Source organism: Megascapheus bottae, chromosome 4, assembly GCF_031878675.1.
Source record: "Megascapheus bottae isolate mThoBot1 chromosome 4, mThoBot2.hap1, whole genome shotgun sequence".
Lineage (NCBI taxonomy): Eukaryota > Metazoa > Chordata > Mammalia > Rodentia > Geomyidae > Megascapheus > Megascapheus bottae.
Window position 1 is genome coordinate 38,169,567 of NC_143512.1, and position 26,152 is coordinate 38,195,718.

The 26,152-nt window shown below is 33.2% G+C and overlaps 1 protein-coding gene across 5 annotated transcripts in view; it reads left to right on the plus strand.

Moving 5' to 3' along the window:
- Positions 1–26,152, plus strand: part of Ssbp2 (single stranded DNA binding protein 2) — a 219,667-nt gene that overhangs the window by 191,331 nt on the left and 2,184 nt on the right. For all 5 annotated transcript variants that reach the window (XM_090331683.1, XM_090331684.1, XM_090331686.1 and 2 more), the window contains 6 exons: positions 5,897–5,932; positions 8,187–8,241; positions 11,872–11,942; positions 13,964–14,042; positions 16,386–16,414; positions 19,601–19,699. In XM_090331683.1, the coding sequence (XP_090187809.1) occupies positions 5,897–5,932; positions 8,187–8,241; positions 11,872–11,942; positions 13,964–14,042; positions 16,386–16,414; positions 19,601–19,699 (369 nt within the window). The remainder of the gene's footprint in view (positions 1–5,896; positions 5,933–8,186; positions 8,242–11,871; positions 11,943–13,963; positions 14,043–16,385; positions 16,415–19,600; positions 19,700–26,152) is intronic.

The following is a 26,152-nucleotide window of genomic DNA, read 5'->3' on the forward strand; positions in this document are numbered from 1 at the left end:
CTTCCTGTGAATACTTAATATTACATACATTTTTCAGTTTATATTAACACAGTAAGTCTCTGACTCTTTCCATCAGCATATTAAAGTGGTGGGTTGTTTTTTATTTTACCCTTCTCCCATATGCTTATGTACATTTTTTCATGAGTTTGAATTAGCCTCAAATATGCAGAAAACTTGGAAGAATATTTCAAAAAAATTAATGCCAGATTCCCTAATATTAATGTGTTACCATGTTTTATTATTTTCCCTATGTATACAAACATCCTTTTGCTCTGATCTATTTTGTTGGTTCTCTCTAAATATTTCAGTATGTCTTTCCTAGAAAGCAAAATTATTATCTTTCACAATCCAAAATTATCACTAAGAGAATTAACATTGACACAATGTTACTTTCTAATCTGCACATCTTTAAATTTTCCGTTATCTCAATATCTTTTTACAAAAAGAAAATCCCAATTCTCTGACTGCACTTACTTGTCATAATTTTTTTCATCTCTTTTAATCTGGAACAGACTCCATTTCTTGTCTTTCATAACCTTGCAGTTGTATTAAATGCGCTGTGTTTAGACTGACCCATAATTTGCCCTTATCTGATGTTTCCTTAGGATTAGATTTGGATTATAAATGTTTGACAGTATACCACAGAAACTTTTATGTATTTCTCCATGCATCAACTCAGAAGGCACACAATGATTTATTTGTCCCATATTGATCATGTTTATATAGCATGTGTTAATTGTTAGTTTTCAACAATGTTTACTAAAACTAAGCCACCTTTGGTGATGAAGTACAGAAGACCATCCAAACTACACTGATGGATATCAGGCACTCTTAGTAGGTCATCTATCTGAAAAGTCCAGGTTTGCTTACTTTTATTATGGCTATTACCATATTAATTGTATAAATCACTGTGATACTTCTGTACTTGCATACATCAGGTATTAATATGCCCATCTTCTTCTACTTTCTCTGTTGCCTCTTCTTTTACCCTTCTCAGTCTGTAACATCTCTTTTCTGAAAAGTCTAGATTTAAGCTAGGTACCAGTGGTTCATGCCTATAATCCTAGCTACTCAGGAGGCTAAGATCTAAGGATCACACTTCCAAGCCAGATCAGGCAGAAAAGTTCCTGTGAGAATCTTATCTCCAATTAACTACTCAAAATCCAGAAGGGGTGTTGTAGCCGAACTGGTAGAGTGCTAGCCTTGAGTGCAAAGAGGTTCAGGAACAGCAACCCAAGCCCAGAGTTCAGGCCCCACAACTAACATGGTCTGTGTATGTTTGTGTTTATATGTGGTCATTTTTTTCTTTCCTCACAGAAGGCTAAATGAAGCTCAAGATTTATATGTACCAAGTGCCCATTTGAGCCTAAAAGTATACTAGTCCTTAGCAGTTAATCAAAGGAATTGGAAATAACTCTTAATTGAACAGCATTACCTCAGATGGGGTCATGTACTCATTTATAAAACTATGATATAGGAGATAAATATTTATATGCTGATGTAGGTCACATACCTACTCCCATCTAAACTATAGTAAAAATAAGAAGTACAGTTCTCTGAAAAATGTTAAAGGAATTGTTAATAAAGAGGAACTAGCAAAACAGCAAATATTCAATATGGTTTTGTATTCATCAAGTCACTAACATAGCAAAAAAATAAAGAAGAAAATTCTTTAAGGAAAAAATGAACATCTATTATTGTGATTAAGCTTAAAGGAAAGACAAATATATTACTCAAGAAGGCTCTGCTATATATATAAATACATGCTTACTTTTTAAATGAATTCTAAAAACATTTTCAGTTTTCCATTGGCATAGATAATGTATTTGATATTGCCCTCCTGAATTCCTATTGCCAGTGCTTATAAAATAGTTTTAGACTTCACTGTCAAAGAAATGTACTTAGCTGTTACTGATCATTTAAGAAGCAAAAGTCGGGCCGGGAGTTTGGCCTAGTGGTTAAAGTGCTTGCCTAGCATGCACAAAGACTCAGGTTCGATTCCTTGGTACCACATATATAGAAAAAAAGCCAGAAGTGGTGCTGAGGCTCAAGTGGTAGAGCTCTGGCCTTGAGAAAGTCCAAGGACAGTGCTCAGGCCCTAAGCTCAAGCCCAGGATTGGCAAAAAAAAAAAAAAGAAGAAGAAGCAAAAGTCTTCTACTTACTTCTTTGGCCCTTACCATAGCACCACAGTCGTGATTATTAGAATATCAAAATATTTAAATTTCAACTCTTGAAGCATCCATCTACCTTAGTCACACAACATATATGGTCTTTAATTTTCTCATCTGTCAAATAATAGATTCTTAGAGTTCTAGGATTCTAACTAGCTCTTCTCTGTCTTCATTTTTATCTTGCATTTAAATTTAGTGGGCATTTTATATGAAGGATGGAATTGAGTTAGAGGGATTATTTAGGGATAAAGAAGGGGAAGTGATGGAGATTTTAAAGGTTTGACCCCAAGTGATGGGGAAGTTGACATTGACACATCTGAGTTGGGAAGAATATGGGAGAGCAGATGTACAGGAGGGTCAGTGTGGTTTTTGGTTTTGCTTGATTGGTGGAGGGGAGTGATTTACTTTAAGTGTTAATTTTGAAGTATTTGTACAAAGCCTACTTTGGTTTTCCCTTGTGTTTAATATGTATTTCCCTGCACTTAGGTTACCATTTAAATTTATGAAGTTGAACTATACAGTCTTTCACCAGCAGCAATTTATTTTACTCTTCTGATAGTTACTTTCCATTGGCTCAAACCTATTTTGTGAGCAAAATCACAATACAGCCTCTGCACTCTGGTAGATTTGGAGGAAGTAACCGTTAGGAAACTCTTAGACACCCTTCTCAGTCTCAAACCACCATGAAATTCACATTTCCCAAATAAACATACCTGTACATATTTCTTCCCTCCCTCCTTGCCTCCCTTTCTTCCCTCCCTCCTTCCTTCGTTCTTTCTGTCCTCTTTCCTCCCTCCCTCCTTCCTTCCCTTAGTTTCTTACTTAGGCTAATCCATTTCATTCATGTGGATACTTAACATTCTATAAATTCCAAATGCTCAGCTTAAATACATCTTCTGTACCCACATTGTATTTCTGTCTACACTATTTTATTTTATGTCTTTCACACTAAGCTGTCAGATCATGATTGTAAGTTATAGAAAAGAAAAGTTCAATAAGGTACTAGGAGTGGTAGCTGAAATAACAACATTATATCAGGACACCAAAGGTTATAAAGTAGCAACCTAGTATGAAAGTCACAATTGAAAAGAAGATAGGGAGAAAACTGAAAGAAATTGAGCAACTGAATGAGACAGTAACAATTTTATATATTTTAAAATGATAATTATATTTAACAGTGTTCTGAAGAGTATTCTATAAGATTACATGCAAGACAATCTCTTCATTCTGTGCTTGTAATAGGTCTAAATAAATGTTTGTTAATGGGAAGTTATAGTACCATATTGTTTGAACTGTGAAATATCTCAGAGTAGTACTTGACAAAATATTTTCAAATAACTTGGCATCCTTTAAACTAACCCCCCTAAAAAAAGGAAAAAAATAAAAGAAAAATATAAATATAAAAGAAGCAACAGTTCTGGTGAATGGGATACTTGTAATGAGCTACCCACAGAAACAAGCAGAAAGTTTGTTGTTTTTTACCTGAGATAAATATATAGATTTAACAATCTATAAACAGTGAAATACTGAAATTAAAATGACAACCAAGCAGGAAATTGACAGAAAGTAGTGGATGCAAAAATCAAAAATTTTCTCTAAAATTTACTGGGTTTATGGGACATTATTAGTGAGTGTTTCCATAATGTCTGGGCTAGAATTCTTCCAGATAAAGGTAGGTAGATGTAAGAGAACGTGACTATATTTTGGACCTTGTCACCTTGTTTTTATGTTTCCTGCCAGGAAATTTCTGCTAAACAAAAAAATGGCTAAGGGGCTATCCAGGAGATATAAATTAACAAAGTAGGTTTTAGGATAATGAATTTAAGATATTGCATTAAAAAATACTGACAGGCCAGGAATTTGGCCTAGTGGTTGAGTGTTTGACTAGCATGCACAAAGACCTGGGTTCGATTCCTTAGTACCACATACATTGGAAAGAGCCAGAAGTGGTGCTGAGGCTCAAGTGGTAGAGCTCTAGCCTTGAGGAAAGTCCAAGGACAGAACTCAGGCCCTGAGCTAAACCCAGGACTGGCAAAAAAAAATCTGACAAAGGCATGGGAGAAGGGAAAAATGGCAATTTAGTAATAATACATTATAGAGAAATGATTGTCAAGGCAAACTGGGAGGGCTTATGATGGGAAAGATCCTGGTGAATCATCCTTGTGAGTATCATGATGGAGAAGAAAGATATCATATGAGGGAATTGTTCCTCTCTCTGTTTTAAATACTCAGGAATGATAATGAAGGTTGTATATTATAAAGTAAGTAATGACAATGAACTATGAGTTTCAATGATCTAAGGATGATTAGATTGTACCTTAAATTTGTTTAAGAATGATTGTAGGCAAAATGGCATGGGCTCGGTGCAAATACACACACACACACACACACACACACACACACACACACACACACACACACACACACACACACACACACCTGGGAGACAAAATAATTTTTGGTGATTTGGAAGATGTGCTTATTTGAAATCGTGAGGCAGAGGGTGGATTGTAGGTTATGAACTAGGACAAGGGTCCAAAAAAGTTGAGTAGTATTCATCACTAAATTAAGTAATTGTTAAATGTCATAATGTTGCTCAGGACTTGTTGGGGAAGGAGTTCTCATCACTGATGACTCAGGACCCAATAGTAGTTGTCCTCTGCAGTGTTATATAACCACAGACTGCCAAGGAGGGGACACAAGGACATATGGCCTGTGTTTAAGGCAAGAAGGGACACTAGACAATGAAGGGAAAAAAGCCTTCAAATAATTTAATATTAAGAAGCTCTAGGAAAGTATCAAGCAATTCTTGAAGATGAAACCATAGCTTTGTTATGCTTTCTTTCCTTGCTATATCATTTCTTAGTACTGTTGTGTATAATTATAGGACATGATTTGAGTCAGAAAAGGACAGTTTAGTGCATAAGCATTATATTTTTACTATTTTGGTTGTGGCTGACTCCCAGGTTGACAGCAATTTATTGGCTTTCTTCCAGAATAAGGCAGAAAATTATTTCCAGTGTGTGTAGTGTTTTTATCCAATTGAGCTGATGTGAAAAAAGAAAACATGCATTTAGATTTCCATGTTAATATACATATTTAATGGCCAATTTTTAAATACTTTTTAATTTTACATTTCTTAAATTTCAGTGACAATACTGTCTAATATCTAGAAAATGGTTTAAGAGCCTGTTTATTACAATATATACTAATTAGGTAACAAGAGGGGAGAGGCCTGTATATCAAGTATGGAACTAAACTGTATAAATTTTGGAAACTCTTTTTGTAACAATGCATAGTTCTTAGAAGATATGTCTGTAAAGGCTACTAAATTGAAATTTTCCAGTTTTCTCTAGTTTTTCTGTAAACGTATCTATAAAAATGATATAACTTAAAAGTTGTATCTGTAAAGGCTACTAATTTGAGATTTTTTTTAGTTTCCTGGAGTTTTTTATCTTTACAGATACATACTTTTTTTTTTACAGTACCTTGTTATATGTACAATGATAATTCTATATAAACCCATCTTGGATAAAATTGATGTGTTTCTTTTTCCTTGTAAACCAAAGATGATATGGTGATTACTTGGTGTATTTTTTGCAATTAAATAAATAAATACTCTTTTCTATGATACTATACTTCGATAAAAACAGGAAGTCTGTTCATTTAGTCTCATGCTGCTGCATTAATCAAAATGTTTGTTTTTGTCCTATTCATGTTCCAGATACCATACTCTTCAGCATCTCCTGGGAATTATGTAGTAAGTACATTTGGGTTTGTTTGCTCATAAGAATTGATGTTACATTTTATTTGAGTAATGAAATAGTTGTCCAGATGTTAAGATGAGCCCCAGTGTATTGGCCAAGAAATGAACATCTTGAGTTGTTTCATCTGCCAACCTCAGTGCATATGTTGATGTTCATTAGTGAAACAGTTATCAATCTGCCCAGAATCGCCCTGAGTACTATGTTTTACTTCAGCATATGTTTCTAGAAACCACAACAGTACTCTATCCAATCACAAAGAGAGACTTCCCCAGTTGCACAGTAATGTGCTTGAATTTGCACTTCTCCAAGAGAGTGATGTACACCCCCTCTCTGACCTCATTCATCGCACATAAATTTTATGAAGGCATTAAACTTTCTCCCAGTCTTGAAGTACATCAGACAGGAGAATGATGACTAGTGATTTGGAAGGATCTTTATTTTTATAGAAATTTAGAATACCTAGTTTTCTTATTCTGTTATACATGTCAGATTTCCCCAGTGACTCATATAGACCTTAAGTCAAATTAGCAAATTATATATGACCTCTTTAACTCACAAATGACCTTTTAACTATTATCCCATTATAATCTTGGTTATATCTCAAGACTACCTTAAGGATAAATTTGTTGCAATATTTAAAAGGAAATATATAACAAAGAAGCAAGGATAAAATGATGGAAAGGGAAGTCTTTCCCAAAGAAATTTTCAGAGACTCTGGTCAAATTTAATTAGAACTGAGAGTTGTATGATCTGGGTTCTGGTAGCTCATGCCTGTAATCCTAACTACACAGAAGGCTGAGACCTGAGGATTGGTGGTTCAAAAGCAGCCCAGACAGAAAAGTCTGTGAGACTCTTATCTCCATATAACTATCCAAAAAGCTGGATGTTGGTATGGCTCAAATGGTAGAATGTTAACCTTGAATAGAAAATCTCAAGAACAGGCCCTGAGTTCAAGCGCAGGACCAGCACAAAATGGTGAAAGAAAAATAAAGAATTGCACAAGAAAATAGATGACCATTTGAAGTACACCCTGTGGAAATACTATTTTACTAATATTTTACCAATACAGGAAAAACACACAGTCTTTTTGACTTAAGCATGGTGTTCCGTGTTCCTGTGAGCTATACAAACTTTGAAAGTTTAATTTTCTTCACATTTTATATTAAAAAAATGAATGTAGGAAAATTTGTATAAACATTTTTTGGTTACTTAATAAGTTGATAGCTAGTTTTGTGAAGCTATAGAATTTAAAAGATAAATACCTTGTATATAATTTTAAATAATTGATAATCTCTAGATACTTTGGATGAACTAAAAATTTCACCACTTAAGAGTTAATTTGATCATTATATGTAGAATATTTGAAAAATTCTGGACTCATTGCCCATATTATCTATTTTGTCCTTCTAAATTAACTTGAGAATTGCTTATGTCTATTGCAGCTTGATTATGTAGCTGCAGCATTAGTAACTCATAGCATTAGTCAATATTGCCTCTCATTTCTGATTCAGATGATAGTTACAAGTATCATGTACCCAAAATGCTACCATTGAGGCTAACAGAAGAAAAAAATAGAATCTTTTTAATGTGAATCTCTAAATGAATATCTATTGGCTTCCTATAAAAACTAGTATTAGAAGATGAATGCCAGTGGCTTGATGGCTGAAAATCCTAGCTATTTGGGAAGCTGAGACCTGAGAATCATGGTTTGAAGCCAGCCTGGGCAGGAAAGTTTTTAAGACTCTTTATGTCCAATTAACCACCAAAAAGCTGGAAGTGTGTCTATGGCTCAAGGTAGAGTACTAGCCTTAAGCAAAAAACTCAGATACAGCAACCAGGCACTGAGTAAAAGCCTTGGGACCGGCAAAAACAAACAAAATAACCCAGTGACACAAAAATAAAATTATAGTAAACAGTAGCACACATGAATTATATTTCTATTTTATAGATTTATAAAAGCCCTATTAAGTGGTTTCTCCTTAACCTCATTATACCTGATATGATTAAGTCATGAATAATAAATCAGTCTACACTCTCATTGTTTGTAGAAACTTGTCAAAACAATTTCAACCTAGTTAAGCTAAATTATGTTTTGCATACTATTGAAAATAAATGATGGAGAAAATGTTTCCTCTTGTTACTTTCAAATTAGATTGTTCCAGAAATGAGTCTTACATTTTGCTGTTTGTCTTGACATTGTCTAAACAACTGCTTTTGTTTTGACTGACACATTGTGTGATTATTTAGGGTCCTCCAGGAGGCGGAGGCCCACCAGGAACGCCCATCATGCCTAGTCCAGCAGGTATTGTCATGACACTAGTCACATGGACATTTGGTTATTAAAATCACAAAATATAGAAGTGGATTATGAAAGAAAGTAGTATTCATACCCTCATGATGGTTACAGATGCAGATTAAAGGCACCAAATAGGAAGAAATAAGCTCTTTAGTTGTCCAATTAAGCACTTAGAAACTTCCTTTTGTCTGGATTAACAGATTTAGTCAGCATATCTTTTTGATCTATATGACTTACCCAATAGTTCATATAACTTAAAAGATTTAATGAAACTGAAAATACTAGCATCTTGCAACTTAGAAAATTTTATTACATACAAGTAAATATTATGGTGAAATTCCTGTTAATAAAAAATGAAAAATTCTGCATGAACCAGTAATACTGTTGATCCATGAGATTACAAACAGCAAGGTGGACCTCCGCTGTCATCTTACTAAAATGGATACAGATGTACATTTTATTTATCCTACATGTCTCTAGAATTTATTAGTTAGCTAATAAGTCACTGTACATTGGGAAAAGATTATTTAATCTTCTAAACTTTTAAATATACTATAGTTTATCTATAACCATTTTATGTAATTATTAAAAATATCTTTATCTTTTCTCCTTAAGACTTTCATACAGACTATTAGGTATATTTGGAGACTCTAATGCCTGGGACTTAAATTATTCTTAAAGCTTAAATTGAAGCTTAAATTTTTCCCAGGAAATGCTCTAGTAACATCAAGAATCTTGAGAAGGTTCAAGCGTTTGACTCTGTAATCATAATACTAAAAAGAATTAGATTAGAGATGCAACCCCAAAGTTTATGTTCAAGGATGTTCATTTTTTGTGCTAAGTAGTGAAACAGTTGACATAGCCTTTATTCCTAATCCAATTTTCATGGAATTATTAATTTTATGGCATGAAATATAATTGGAATGCCATTAAAGTTATTATCAAAAATTTTAGTGAAATGAAAACTAATGCTCCAGCTTTAATAAAATATTGACGAAGATTTAATAGACAAGCATATAATATAAATTTTTAAAGTAGAAAAAATAGGCTACAATCATCAGTGATTACTTCTAGGAAATGGAATAGATATGAAATTTTTATAATTAGAAATAATTTAATTATGTTTCACTGATAAACTTGTTTTTAAGCAGTTTGTCAAAGACTACAAATATGTGAGTTTAAAATTTATTATTATGAATCATACCTATAAAAATAATTTTCAAACATTTAGTTAAAAACATGATAATTAATACAAAACTTTACTGTCTGCAAGCGTACATATGTGATTTGTGGTCCCTGTCTTCAAAGTATCTTCATTGGGAATGAAATAGCATTCATTGAAGTTAGAATCATCTTCCAGATAATATATTCTTATATTATGTAGTTAATGTATGAATATAACATGCTATTAATAAACACTTCATTATAAGAACAAACTTTTGTGTAACAACCTTAAACATTTCAGTGAGAAGTAATCTTATCCCCTTTTCCTTGTAACATAGAAGTTGACACCGGTACATATTGCTAGAATTTTTACATAATCACCCTTTATTCACATGTACCTGTCATACACTAATCATAAGCTAGTATCCCAATCCCCAGGAATGCACACTAGAAGATCCATACTATGGCAAACTTTTATATAACCGTCCCCCCAAAAAAGGGTACACATTTGGTAGAAAATACCTTTATTCCCTTTACTCCTTAAATGTTTTTCTGATAACATTGTATTCTTGCTGGGCCTTAAAACTGGTCATCTTAATTTCTTCCACACACACACTTAAAATAAACATCCCATTTTACTCTCAGCAAAAGTAAAGCTAATCTAGTTTAAAAAAAAAACACTTGAAAGTTGAATATGTTTAAAAAGCAATCTAACATTTTCTGAAAAATACTTTGTATGCAATGGGTTTTATTCCATAAGTTAAATCTAAGCAGATATTTATTGCTTGGGATACACAAGATAAATATGACATAATTCCTTTTCTTCTCTCAATAAGCTTATTATATTATAAGTAAAAGAGAAGACTATGACAAAATAGCAACTGTTAATGCCAGGTAGAATTAATTCATGAGCCGGGAGTATTCATGTATATGGACATTTTAAGATAAATACTTTATTGAAGAGGTAATGTTTTAATGAGTCTTGAATATCGAGTAGAATTTCAGCAGGTAGGAACTGTGGAGGTGATGCTCAGAGGAAGAAATTTTAAAAGAATGGAGATGAGGAAAGTTGGTAATAGGCAGCAAGAAGCCAGAAGCCTGGTCTGACAGAAATATAGTGTGTATAAGGATGTGAAAAGTGTTGAGGCCACAGAATTATATGAATAATATAAATAAGCCTGAGGGAGCATGTTAATAATATGTATATTCACTTAGAAGTAAAAAGTAGGATTGAGATTTATTGATCAAACAACCAATAAAAGATATTAAACCTACTCTGTAACTAGTGCACACTAAAATCATAAACTTGTTCATGTCTAATAAGTAATCACACAATTAGAATAGGACTAATTGTCCATTTCCCAGTCTAAGGTTACTGCTATAAGAAAACAAATTATGGGCTGGGAGTTTGGCCTAGTGGTAGAGTGCTTGCCTAGCATGCACAAAGACCTGGGTTCGATTCCTTGGTACCATAAACTTAGAAAAAGCCAGAAGTGGTGCTGAGGCTCAAGTGGTAGAGTTCTGTCCTTGAGAAAGTCCAAGGACAGTCCTCAGGCCCTGAGCTTAAGCCCAGGACTGGCAAAAAAAAAAAAAAAAAGAAAACAAATTATTTACCTTTTATCTTGAATTAGTCAATACAGATACTTCTGTTTTCAAAATAAAATACTGTGCTGTATTATATTTAAGAAACTGTATAATTGTAAGATAATAGGAAACTGTTTTATAATAATTTTCAATTTTAAGATAATTAGCATTTTACTGTTTTATTTACATCATAAAACATGACTTAATTAGAATTAACTGATAATGACATATTTTAAAATACTACAAAATATCACATTTATTTTTATTGTAATAGATCAAATAAGTAAAAAATTTATTAAAACATCTTGATAATTATCGTGGGTGATAATTTGATACTCTTGAACATGATCAATCTTGACACTACATGGGTGGAAAAATCTGGCTTTTACATCAGGCATGATAATTTTTATAACAATTTTATAGTTCTATTCAATTCTCATGATAAATTTTATCAACTCTGACTAATTACTAGCTTTAAAAAACTAGATTTTGAATTTCTCTACTTGAAACTTAAGGAAATGGAGAACAGGGAAAGGCTTCTAATTCTAAATTTTAAGAGACTTTTGTTATTTATATACATACCATTGTTTAGAGAAGTAATAGTCCCTTTTTATAAAAAAATGAAACAACTGATACCATTTTTTGGATTTTTAATGTTTGTGATCTTGAATTGTTGATGTGGTAACATCTTTTCTCATATGCCTAATTGATGACTGAAGTGTGATGTTTTAGAGTTAGAAAACAACTCAAGTATTTGTTTTCAAACTTTAGTAAAAGCTTTCTCAGATGTTAAGAGTATATCCGGGTCATCTTTGATTATTATTTTGTGATTGCTTGGGTATAGACTACAAAGAAAAATTTTAATTTAAGGGTTACATTTTGTTTCAGATTCAACCAACTCTGGAGACAACATGTATACTTTAATGAATGCAGTACCTCCAGGACCTAACAGACCTAATGTAAATATGATTCTTTTGTTAGTATACTTAAAGATTTTGTAACTCTAAGTATCTTCTGTATTCTGAATATTGCCTACACTTCATTGCCTAGGAACATATTGGATATAAAACCAAAACAAGTCTGTCCTCAGGTTGAAAAGGACATGGCATATAATATGCATAACATTTTAGACCAAGATAATATAAATATAAAATTGAACTTAATCATAAAATGTTGGTCTCTTATCTCAAATACTTAATGATTAATACTGATTATTTGAAAATATCAGGCTATATGTAATCATTTACCTTAAGTTTCTTTCATCAGTAATTTTTTTCTTTTTGATCTTTTTAGTCCTGATAAATGATATACTTGAGAATAAATTATGAAGTTAGATATACATGTTTTCTATTAAATTACAAAATATGCTGTTTAAATGGAACCATGATAGCTATAGAGGATGAATGGGCTTCTTAATAAAGTATATGACTATGATTCTCCTGCATGTGCTCACAGTTTACCCATGATATAAAGTTACATTTGGACAAAAATATTTATAGCAGAATATAGTTATAAACAGAGTTAAATATAACTAATATAGTTATAATCTAAACATTGATATAAATGGTACATATATATACATGTAATATTTTGCTACATAAACACATGTGTACTTAGAGTAGCTGAAGTTGAAAAATAAACAGATGACATATTTTCTATGTGTTAATATGTATTAAACATTCTAAACATATATATCTATAACCTTAGTGCTCTTTTTAAACAATGAGGGGGGTCAAACCAAACAAATTCTTACATTATTGGCTTACCAGCCCAGTATCTCAGCTCAGATGAAAACCATGCTTTTAATAAAAGCTAAGTGATAGGTTCAAAGTCAATGAGGAACATATATTCTAAATTATTTGAGGCAATAAAATTGTTTGTCCTTCTAGGAAAACAAATAGCATGTGGTCTGTGTGCCCACCATAGTGTAAAGCTACTCTGTTTCCACAGAGATGGTATGTGTTTGATGACAGTGATTTTTTTAACCCTCAAACTTTTATTTTATCATTTTATCTTTTATTTAAATTTTAACTTATTCAGATACCTTAAAACCTTTATGATAGGTGTCCACAAACACACACACACACACGCACACACACACACACACACACACACACATAACTCTATACACACACACACACACACACACACACACACACACACACCATACATCATAGAACATGGCATGGGAATTCTTGACAATATGTTAACTCTAAAGTTAAGATAATTATAGATTATTTGTTTTCAAATGAGGCTCTGTTTTCGACAAAAGTATTCTCTGAAATGAGGGAAGGACAGAATAGAAAGATCATTAATTATATCAAAGCAAATCTGCTCATAACTTTTTGTTCCAGGTTATTGATATAGGGTTTTGATATAGGGTTTTACTTGGAAAGAAAGAATTCTCATGTCTTAAAAAATGTTAAGTAGAACTACTATACAATGCCTGTCATTGATCTGACATAGTTGGTACTGCCAAGAATTAGCTACTTTCAGCTATTTCTATGGAATGAAATGTATTTAACCTGTAAGATGAAATTATTTATTACATCCAATTGAACAAAGATAGATTATCTGCTAAGAAAGATGTTAGTGTTGGCATAATGATGTTAAATTATTCTTTTTAGTAAGTGATTACCTTTAACAGCTTCTTAAGAACTACTTTTGCTTAATAATAGACGATTTGCCAGCATTATACAAAGGCATATGTGTGAATGTACTTTCCAGTTGGGGATATCTGAGGAAGGGATGAAATTAGCCTGAATCTCTACAATGTAGAGATTAGACAATGAGAAGTAGAACAGTCAAATTAGACAGTTTGCAGAGCTTAAAAGATAGTTCAAAAAAAAAAGAAAACTCTCTAAACTTGGAAATGAAAATAAGCTATGATAGGGATCTTGTAATGTGAAAGATATTATAACACTGAGATGGAATTGTTTTCAATATGATCACAGTTGTTCTCTTCACTTTTTTAAAATAGTTTCCAATGGGTCCTGGGTCAGATGGTCCCATGGGTGGCTTAGGAGGCATGGAGTCACATCACATGAATGGCTCTTTAGGTAAGGATTTTATGTTTGATGTCTATAATAAATGCAAAACAAAACTCTTCATTCACATAGTGGATGTTATAGTTGGAAGAGCTCTCCCATCTCCAGCTACTCATTTTGAGTATTCGTGTTTATCTTAGAATGATCATGATTATGGTAACAAGCTCATCTGAAGATCACAAGTTGACTAGCACAAATTCCAGGACTTACCTTAACCTATCACATCCTACTGTTCTGTAGTGACAGGCGACCATATGTGTAGAGTCATGACATTCCTGGCTTGCCCAGAGGCCACTCTGTCCTCCCAGCTTGTTTCTTTGTCTCCAGAATTCTGGGGACAGTTTGGTTCTTGGCAAGATTATTTTTTTTTCATGTTGAATTTCATGTTTATTGTCCTTTTTCTAAGTTAATAATCATATTCTAGAAAATCTGAAAGATTCCTTTATGAGACTACACTGTTTCAAGGTAAAGTCTGTGACTAGTATTTGAGAAGGTTCTTCATGTGTAATATCTTAACAAAGGAAGCCAAGGATAATTAGAAAGTTTTATACTAGTGAGAGATAAATAGCACAAAAAGGACTAAGTCATGTAACATGCTATCTAGACAGGAGGAATGCAAAACCAAGAGAAAGAAATACCTTATGTTGGCGTGGGGAACATAGCCTAGTGGTAGAGTGCTCACCTAGTATGCACAAAGCCCTGGGTCCAATTCCTCTATACCACATACTCAGAAAACACCCTAGGATATAGAAACATAAGCCATATAATGAATGATTGTTGTTCTCAAGGTACTATGTTATCTTTCATCTCTTTTGCTGTCCCTTGGTTATCTCATATTGTTACAGTATCTCACTTTGTTACCTGATATATCGGATATATTTGTATTTGGTTATTTGAAATTGGATAGGGAAGGGGGGAAAACAAGATGAGGGGTGGGGGTGTGGGGAAGGGAAATGGGGACTAAGACATGTGAAAGGGTATCAATGTATGGGAATTAATGCACCATCTATCTGGCAAATATCATGTAACCCTTCTATTAATTACAATAATAAATATATGAAAAAAAAAGAAAAAGAAAACACCCTAGTGGCGCTGTGGATCAAATGGCAAAGCACTAGCCTTGAGCAAAACCTGTCCAAGCAAAATGCCCAGGCCCTAAGTTCAAGCCCCAGGATTGGCAAAAAGAAAAAAGAAAGAAAAAGAAATACCTTATGTTTTTATATATTTAAGTGACATGAGCACAAACAAATTTAAAAAGCTGACATCAGGGTGGGCGTGGGGGGAAATAGTTTACGCTTTTTTTTTCCTTTTGGGAAGTCTTTTATCAAGTTAAACTATGCCTATGTGCAATTTAGGCTATAGAAGGACTTCACTCCCTCAGATATTCTGAAGAGCTGTGTATCTCCAATGATCCCATAATTATTTACATTGATTGACAGACTTTGGGGTTTTTAAAGATTCATTACTCACTCTGTCTAGGCTTCAAAATCTTGATTTGTCCTATCAACCTCTGTGGATGTTGTTTTTGACATGCACTGCCTAATTACAGCAGGCGTGAGCCTTGTGTGACTAAAGGTTGGTAAAAGTTAAGGTGCAGGTTTCAGTTGGCACATGTCAGGCGCCCACCACAGACACAGGGAGCTAATGGCTGACATAATGGCCGTCAGAGAATTTTATCCACCATCACTTAACGTACTGTTGGCCTAGCACTGTTTTAGAGCTTGGTTTATTTTTTTTTTCACTTTAACAAAAAAAAGTCACCTGTGAATTATTTAAAGTGAAACTAATATTGTGTCAAGAATGTGATTATGATGTGTATGCTTATTTTTATTCTGGTGGCATTGAGGTTTGAACATTAGCCTCATGCTTATTAGGCAGGTTATATGTCACTGAGTCATTTTCCTCAGGAATAAAAATTAAGAAGCAATATTTGGAGATATTTGTTTACCATGGATATTAATTACTGCCCATTTTAATATATTATTAAAGATACTTTGCTTTAAATTATTAAAGTAAAATACTTTAAATATAGTCAAATTTTGCTGCGAATTTTATCTTACCTTTTATCAGATTTACATTATTTTCAGAAAATATATTGAAAGATTTGTTTGTATGTTACATATACATTTTAAATGTTTAATGCAATTGCATATATAAATTTCCTAATATTCCTCTTTAAAGAATCTATGCTAACAATGACATTCTCCACCCTGACATTAAAATCAAATAGATGATTGGGAACTAGAGGTAGAATTCCTTTCTTTTTGCTATGAGTTGCTGCTGATTTATCTTGCAATATTTAATTTATAAATCTTACCTAACAAGGAATGTCTTTTCATTTTTTGCTTCATTTAGGCTCAGGAGATATGGACAGTATTTCCAAGGTGAGTACTATTTATTCTCTATGTTGCTTTTAATTTATATTTTATTCCTCATGGAAGTCTTATTAATATAATTAAAGTAACTTGAATCAGGCACAGTATTCATGCTTGTCATCCCAGCTACTCAGGGCAGCTAGCAGGACGATTCAGGTGTGAGGCTAGTTTGAGCAAAATAATGGGAAGCTCTAACAACTATAATCCCAGCTACTCAGGGGCTCAGATTGGAGCATCGCTGTTCCAAGATGGCACTGGGCAAAAATGACACCCTGTCCAGAAAATAACAAAAGAAAACATAAACAAAAATATTATTATTATAAAATTATTAATTTTGTTTTCCTATAAAAATTAAAAATAGAAGCTCAGGTTTGATTAATTGGCAAGTACAATAGTGATGAATATAGTCTGTAGGAATGGGTAAAATGAATCATTCAAAAATATGCTAAAATTCATATTTTGGACATATTATACATGATTGAAATCCAAGCAATAATCATGCTTACACTACCCTGACAGTTTAGTCATTTGAAAGTATAATGATATCTGAAGTAATATGAAAACAGGTACATTTAATAAAAATAGTTGTATAGGTTATAAGGCATTGGGTTAATCAATTTAGCTGATCTTTCAAATCTTTATTAGGCAATATTGAGCACAGGAAGTAGATTTGCTAGTTTAAGAAATGAGTAGGAGATGGGCACCAGTGAGTATTTTGTTTTTGAAGTAAAAGCCACAGATAAAAAGCTGCAAACTCATTACTTGATCATTTGAGGATTACCTGTTAAAAATCATTTGCCTCTTTCTAAATATGCAGAATTTATCCTTAACTTAGAAGCCATTTACTTAGTGGAATGTAAAACTCCTCTCATCCTTTCTGCAACTTAAAAGAAGTCACTCATTGAATCAATGGATGAAAATGACTTTCCCATCATGTTGTTTTTAAAGAGTAGAATGGACAGAGCATATGATTTGTTTTCTTGGAAGGAAAACACCTAAAATCTTTTGCCACTCCCATTAAGGTACTTAACATTTATATTTTTTAATTTGAAAAGAAAAAAGGCTCTCTATAGGAAGACAAGATCTGATCATACAATGTTAATAAATGATCAAAGAAGTGTTGAACTTGAGGCTTTCACACCTCCAGAACGTTAGTACCACTGACAGATTTCACATGGGAAGAACTGACAATATAGAACATGCAGTGTGCTGGCTGGAGTTCAGTTGTACCCACTGGGAGAATTCCTTGCAACTTGTTGTGGGGCCTAGTATAATCAAAACACTCTATGGACTCATTCACAGCCTGTGGGAAATTTTAAACTGACTGAAGAGCTTCCAGTAATAATACAGTTTTATTATAACTAAAGGTAGAACCCAAGTTTCTAATGATGCTCAATTTTTTGTTTGAAATTCTTAAACTTTTGAATTTTAAAGAGCTTCAGAAAATTTGAGGCTATTTTTAAGTATAAAAATGAATAATAACTTAATAATTAAGAGAGGATTTGAAAGAATACTAGCCAGACCAAATTAGAGACCAGTGAGGTCAAAATGATAGCCGCAGGAAATTATTTAGGCATAAAATTCCTTGAAATGAAAGTGAGTAAAATCTTCTTTTAAGCTAAATTCTTAGAGTACAGAGAATAACGTACTCTTCAACTATATAATAACTGTGGCCAATGTTTATAAAAGTAATCTTTACCTTTATGATCAGCCTAATTTCTTTTGTGCATTGTATTCTTGCCTTGATGATGAATGCTACTGTAAACTTTGAAAACACATATAGCCACAGTTAAATAAAGTCTGTATACAGTTCATTATCACACTCATCACTCACCACCTGCTCTGGGTACCACTGTCCTACATCTTCCCCAGATGCTCTTTTGCCTGACTCCATCATGTCACTCAGTGATTGTAATGATTGTAGACAGCCCAGTCTCCTTAAGACTCCTCATTGAGGAGCTTTTCTTGTTTTCACAACCTTTTGAAGAAATGACTTCCAGTGAAAACAAAACAAGATAATTTTTCCCTTTTCAATTCAGAGTTTTCAAATGTGGCCCCATGAGCAGGGAAAGTAGTACTTTTGAACATCTGGTAATAGCCAATTTATGTTGTATCCTTTATATATGCCTCTAAACCTCTTTATGTATGCTCCCTGTGACAACCTCCCCCCCAAAAAAGAGTATAAGTCTGAGCCATCATACTAGGAAATAGTAACAACGAAAATATATGAGATAACTCATTCATAAAATGTTAATGTTTATAATATACCTTGTTTTTGTTGAATAAAAATTCTCCAAGCAAATTTCATATTTTAAAATATGAATTTACTCCAATATAAAATATTTAAGCTTATAATGACTTAGAAGAAATTAAATTGTTGTTCCACCTGAAATAACAAATAAAAAATATTTAACTCAACTATTTTTGCAAGTCAATAAATTATGCCTTGAAAGAGTTCCCTCCATCCTAGTTGCAGTATTACATAAACATGCCTTCTATATCACTCTAAATTTCTTCACATGATTCAGATTGCACAATAATCATGAGACTGATAAATTTAAATGGAATCTAAAGCGGTGTACTGCTGACTTCATGTTTGATTTGATTAGTACTAGAGATGTAGCCATTTTGTCTTAGAGGAAAATTTGGAGTAAATCTGCTTTTAAACTATTGGTATGAAAAATACTAAAATGGGTTTTAGCCTCCTTCCCTCTAAAAGTACACAACTAAAGATGTTTCTGTTGTTCTTAACTATGCTTAAGTTTACTATTAACCTCTTTTCCTTATTTTTCTCTTTTTTATGTAAAAAAACTGTAAGCTGCACATGCAATTAAAGGAAACTGTGTATTAAAGTACTAACCATAGGAAAATTACTAAGAAATTTCTGACCTTCATTGCTTCAACATGGGTAGGCTCTTTTTAGCCATGCTCCTGGAGGAAAATTTTTTTAAATCTCCAGAATCTTAGATACTGAACCAAGGGTAGAAAATGGATTTAGATTTTGTTTTAAATTTTCTTTTGGGGAAGCATTTGTACATGTCAAGAAACAGAGGATAGAGTAAATTTACATAGTCGAAATCTAAAATTAAAATTATAACTCTGCTTTGTCCTTGGAGATGCTGCTACACATTATATTTTTTTAAACTGTACAATGCAGAAAGGAAATTAAAATGTTCAACAATGACTTGTTTACAGAATTCTCCCAATAACATGAGCCTGAGTAATCAACCTGGCACTCCAAGGGATGACGGCGAAATGGGGGGAAATTTCTTAAATCCTTTTCAGAGTGAGAGTGTAAGTATCATCTTGACTGTATAATACATCCAGATTTTACTTCGGAAGATCTATCAGAGTAAACGGCATGAAACCATTATTACTGCTATTTATCTAGGGTTCAGTAGGTTGAGCTTTTAAAAGTCAGAACTTTTAAGTGACATTTCTTTGAAGTTAACGTTTTCCTCCTTACTACTATGAACATTGTTACAGAAACCATAATATGCATTTTTCTAACAGAGAACATCTATTGTGAAATATCACCCTGGAAATAGGTTCCTTATTTGGTACAATTGTGCATGGCAAGAGATGGGGGGGGCAGGGGGTGGACCATATGTATACCTGTGTTGGGACTTGAACTCTGGCTGGGTACTCTACTGCTTGAGCCAGAATTCCCCTTCCAACCTTTTAGTAGAGATAAGGGTCTAATGAACTTTCCTGCCCAGGCCGGCTTCAAACCATGATCCTCAGCCTCCTGAGTTGCTAGGATTATAGGCATGAGCCAATATTACCTGGCTTTATTTGATACTTCTTACAAGTTGACAGAGTGCTTAAAATGTCTGAAGTTATTGGAAAACTATGTCCATTCTCAGTCCTGTCCATAGTAACACTGGAAATATTCTGTAAGTATGTTGTGGTATGTTCACCTGAACCCTCCATGTCATTTTTTGAGTGTGATTGTAGTGTTAAGACTAACAACTCTCATTACATCTCCATCAAAGTGGACAAAACCAAAAAGCAAAACAAATGAGAAATTTATTCACTCACTTAATTAACTGTGCCAAGGCAATTTGTTAGGCACTGAAATGACCCTTAAAAAGACAATAATTTAAAGCTTTATTATATAATGCATTTATTTGTAACTATTAGTTCACATTAGAAATCCTGATGAATTTTTGTTTTGCCAGTCCTTGGGCTTGAATTCAGGGCCCTGTCCTTGGGCTTACCTCAAGACTAGAGCTCTACCACTGGAGCCACAGTGCCACTTCCAACTTTTCTATATATGTGTTACCAAGAATAGAACCCCGGGTCTTTGTGCATGCTAGGCAAGCACTCTACCACTAAGCCAAACTCCTGGCCCATGAAATTTTTTATGTACAGTATTTTGTAAATTGTGTTACTTAGTGAATGAAAATTATCAGGAATATTGGTATGCACATTTGAATATGATAAATCTTTTCTGGTGAGGGACATTCTCTACTAGAGCCAGTGGATTAGAAGATAATACAAAAGATTTCAAAATCTAAATGATGAAACTGTCCTTCATAGTATCTGTACCTCCATAGATACCTATTGCCATTGTTAAATTTATAATGAATGATCTACCAAAGTCTAGACAGAATCAAAGTTGCTCACCCTTGTTTTGCCTAACTTGGCCTTTATCAGCAGTTATGCCATCGTAATCTGGAGCAATGTTGAATTAAGTGTTAGCTATTGTACACAGCAATTTTCTTCTCTAAATTGAATCCCAAATTGAGAGCTGTGTGGATTCTTTTAGTTCTTGCTCATAACCAGCAGCCACTGTGTGGTATAAGAATTCTTTTGACTTCTGATTTTTTAAATTGAAATAGAAAAAGTTTAAAAAAAAGGAAAATAAGAAATAAGAGAAAAGAAGAATAAACAAAAAGAAAGATCTATGCTAATTTTTTCATATGTGTTTTTTTTTTCTCCAGTCCTGGGTCTTGAACTCAGGGCCTGAGCACTGTCCTTGGACTTTTCCCTTAAAGCTAGCACTCTGCCACATGAACCACAGCACCATTTCTGGCTTTTTTTTTTCTTTGTATATGGTACCAAGGAATAGAAGCTGGGTCTTTGTGCATGCTAGGCAAGCACTCTACCACTAGTCAAAACTCCCCGCCCTTTTCATGTGTTCTTATTTGCAGGATATATTGTTAGTAAGGACAAAGAAGGTATATTAAAAACTTACGTTTAAAAGCTTAGCTAATGGGACCGGAGTGCTTGCCTAGCATGCATGAAGACCCAGGTTCAGTTCCTTGATACCACATACACAGAGAAAAAGCCAGAAGGGGTACTGTGGCTCAAGTGGTAGAGTGCTAGCCTTGAGGAAAGCCCAAGGACATTGCTCAGACCCTGAGTTCAGGCCCTAGGACTGGCAAAAAAGAAAATTAGCTATCAGTAATGAGGAAATAGGAAAAATGTGAGACACTGTATAATTCAAGACATAATATACAAAGTGATAGAAATTATTTTTAGATCCTGTTCACTAGTTTACTTCATAGCTATGGAAAAATTAGTAATTTGCCTAGGAACATTTGTCTAGTTACAGATGCATCTTTTTCTTAGTTTGCATAGTAAAATCCAATGAACTACACAATAAATCAGTTCAGTCCATTTACTGAGCCTGCTATAAGCAAAATACTAAGTTAAGGACAATACTCTGGGATAAATACAAAAGAATGCAATCCAATAGGAAAACATTTACATACCTAACTAAAATGTATATTAGATTAATCAATGCTATGATACAGAACTCATAATATCTAAGAAATGAAATCAACAGAAGCTTCTATCAACTTATAAACAGATAAGGAAAATGTATATATGCATAATGGAATACTCTTCAGTCATAAAAATAGATTAAATCCTATTTGTGACAGCATATATAGCACAGGAAGGCATATTAAGTAAAATAAGGCAGGCAAAATGTAGATTAATATTTTATGTTCTCACTCATTTGTGGAATCTAAAATAAGGTGATCTCATAGAAGTTAAGAATAGAATGTTGGTTACCAGAGGTCAGGAAAGTATGGGGAATTAAAAGTCGGTAGATTGGTACTATGTTATAGGTGGATAGGAGAAAAAAGTTCTAATGTGCTAGAAACTTATTTTTAAAAACCTAGAAGGAAGGAGTTTTAATGTTTCTGTTGCAAACAAATGACAGTGTTTGAGGAGATACATTTAACCCAGTTGGAACATTACACAGTGCATCTATGTATCAGAGTATGAAATAGTACTCTATTGTGTCTTTTAAAAATTAAAATACTTTAAAGTAAATGTGGAACAGATATTTACCAAATGCTTTAAAAATTAGAGTAAATGATGAATTTGGGATTGAAAGAAAACATTTTGAAAAGAGTTCCTCAAGACTTTAACTTTATAAGCAGGAATAGGAAGATGCCTTGTTACTTTTGTCACTGATAGCTGCTGCCTGGTTTAACAGTCTGAAAAGTAGTACCATTTCTATGCTGGCATCAGAGAGCCCTTCGTGGGAGGTGGGGTAGGGACTCAGATATAACAGGACTTGAAGAACTACTTCTGTACCATCCTTCACCTACTACAAAATATTTTTGTTTAGACCTTTGAATAAGATGAAACAGAGGAGAGAGAAAGAGAAACAAAAGGAAATCCAGTGTCACCCATAAGCTAGTTATTTCTAATCAGGTATCTATACTGTAATGGCAATGCATAATTGTGTAATAAGTTTAAATAGAATTTCCAGTAAGTGAATATTTAAATTCAAATATTCTATACACATTCCCCTGAAAAGCCTATGCTTTTGAGCTGTCTGCCTTTTGAGGATTTATTATACCCTTTCACAAAAGATTCTTATATTGTAGTCATTTCATACTTATATTCTAGTCATTTTATTAAGCTACTTTATTTCATTCTATGAAAACAAAAATGCCAAACCCAAAGCCTTAACCTGTTGCATGGCAACAAGCAAAGTATCAGATAAAAAAAAAAAAAAACTTTCACTACTTCCCTCTTTTTCTGGATTACAGAAAGTCCTTTTTTCTTTACAAGAAACAAAGATGCCCCCTAGTGTCTAAATGTTATAAAAAATGCTTGCTTTAGAAGATACAGAATACCTTCATTCATAAAATAGTTTGCATTCTTTTCAAGTAAAGAAAACAGCTAGTCTAATTTCTTGAAATAATTTGGATAAAAATTACTTTCTTGTGACGTAGATGTATAATCATTTGAGCACACATGGTATTAGAATCAGTATTTAATAAGATTTACAAACAAGATGGGTTGTACTGTTTCTGCTATCATAAGGAAATCACATCAAAATCAGACTTTCTGCACTCACACAGACTTTCTTTCACCCTGTTTATTTCATCATAGAACCAGTTACTCCTTATTTCTCACTAAGAAAATAAAATACCATATAGAAGATGAGGCATAAAAATAGGATGAGATCTAACATATTCTTATAGGTCATAAACAGGAATTTATATACACCATTGAAAGACGTATTGACTCTCTCTACTGGCTTCCGTGTTATATGCACTGGATAGGGATAGGGGGGAAAACACAAGTTCATACCAAAACATGCTATCCCAAAATATAGTGTACACATACAAGTAAAATAAATTATCATCTGTTTAAAATAATATCTTTATATTGTACTTCTTAGGAAAAGAAACTAAACCATGATGTTAATGACATCTTGGTGAGAATCATCTTAACCTCTGAGAAAAACCAGATTCACAGAATAGTTTCAAAACAGACCAAGCTGATCTCCCAGTATTTTGGTATAAACACTGCAGTATGCCATTGCATATTGATGCCGGTTGTGGTACAAGAGAAACATTGGAGTGTGGTCTCAGTACAGAGCACCATGAATATTTGATGAATCTAAATACGATACTCCATTTAACACTCACTCTTCCTTTTCTTTTGGAAAAAAAATGTAAACCACTTTGTGACAACTTTGAGGAATCATGATCAGTAGAAAAAGTCCTTTAGCTTGTATAGTCTGCAAGGATTTCCTAGAACTTTTATGATTTCCTTTAGTATCAAGACAATTGAAACAGTGTCAATAAAAGCAGCTGAATACGGCTTTACAAGTACAAATGGCATGGCTATATAGACACAATGGCATATATTTATGCCTATTTTACAGTTCTAGAGGTAATTAGCATAACATTCTAATGTTATTTAGACTTAAAATAGTATTTTATTAGATGCTTATTAAAAATAATGATAAGGAATAACAATAAGTGTTATTTCTTGGAGCTAATGTTCCCATCCTTTCTGACTGATTCTTGTCCTTAGTTTATTATTGTATCTCATTTGATTACTTAATTTCCTCCCTAGCCAAACCCATTTTTCTTAACTTCCCAATCAGTTATTCTTCTGTAAGATTTTCTTAAAACACTTCAGATACTACATATTACATATTTTAACAATTAGTGTTAAAGCAACTAGTGTAAAAGAATCATAAAAATCAGTGAAAATACTTCATAACAGATAGGTACACACTTATATGTACATGTATACATCTTTTAGTGTATACTAGAATGAAAATTATTATATTTGAACAGTTTTCCAATTTTATATGACATATGAATGGGTTAGAATAATGTGAAAAAAGATTAGAACATTTTATATCTCAGTTATTCAGGATATATATTAAATTAGATAGTCTTTGCAGTTAACTGTGACTTAACCAGCAATGTTTTCAAATATTTCCTTTGAGATCCTTTCTGAAATGCTTTATTTAGTATCTTGCTGTTTTAAGTTATTAGTACAGTATGTTCAGTAAAATCTTTGTTCTGAATTAATGATTGTTGGTCTAGCTGTGCAATTTAAACTTAATTAAAGTGAAGTACATGTAAATTTTTGGTTTCTCAGTGGTACTTCAGGACATCCCAAGAGGTCAGAAGCTTCATGTGGTTGGTGGCTGTTGTACTGGACATCCCAAAACAGTCTCAACTATCCCCCCAAAAATGACATAGCCAATTCTTTTTATGAATAACATGTAAGAAACACAGAATTTTTTAGTGCCCGTTTTATCATGGTCTCTTGTTTTTTTAAATATACAATAAAACCTTGACTTGTGTTTGTTTTCTGGTTGATTCTTGGTCCTGAAAATAAAATATCAAAGTATAATTCTGCTTAGTCAAAGGCTGTGGATAGTGAGTTGAAGGTTAACTGAGATTCTTTGTGAGACTGTACATACTTTGCAATGAAAATGTGTTCCTATTCCAGCCCTGGGTTGGTGGTTCGCTCTATTTCCATAGTTCTTATCTATGATTGTTTGACAGTTTTAGATTGGTTTTGATTTGCTTTTGTTTTGTTTTGTCTGTGTATGCCACGATAAAGATTACAGTGAGGGACTTTTTCTATTAGACTAAATCTCTGTTTTCTCTTTTAATCTTTTAATCACCCTGTATTCCCTCTTGCCCAATATAAAAGTCAGTTCAACTATGTAACTTAGCCTTCTTGAACTGAAACGATAAATATTGGCCTATTAAAGCATTTAACAAGTAAAGTTTGCTTGACGTGCCCATGTTGAAAGGGCTAGCATTTCTTCTCCATAGCGTAGTGCCCTTTTTCCTAGGGTGCATCCAGTGCCTTTACTTAGGAATAATGCATGCTCTGTCTTGAGCCCTAATAACTTGTGGTTCTGAGGCCTGCCAGCTAAACCACTTTCCCCTCTCTTGTTTTGAGGAACCCATCTTTCTTATTTTGATTCATCATTACCTCAGTATAGTTTATCCCCTT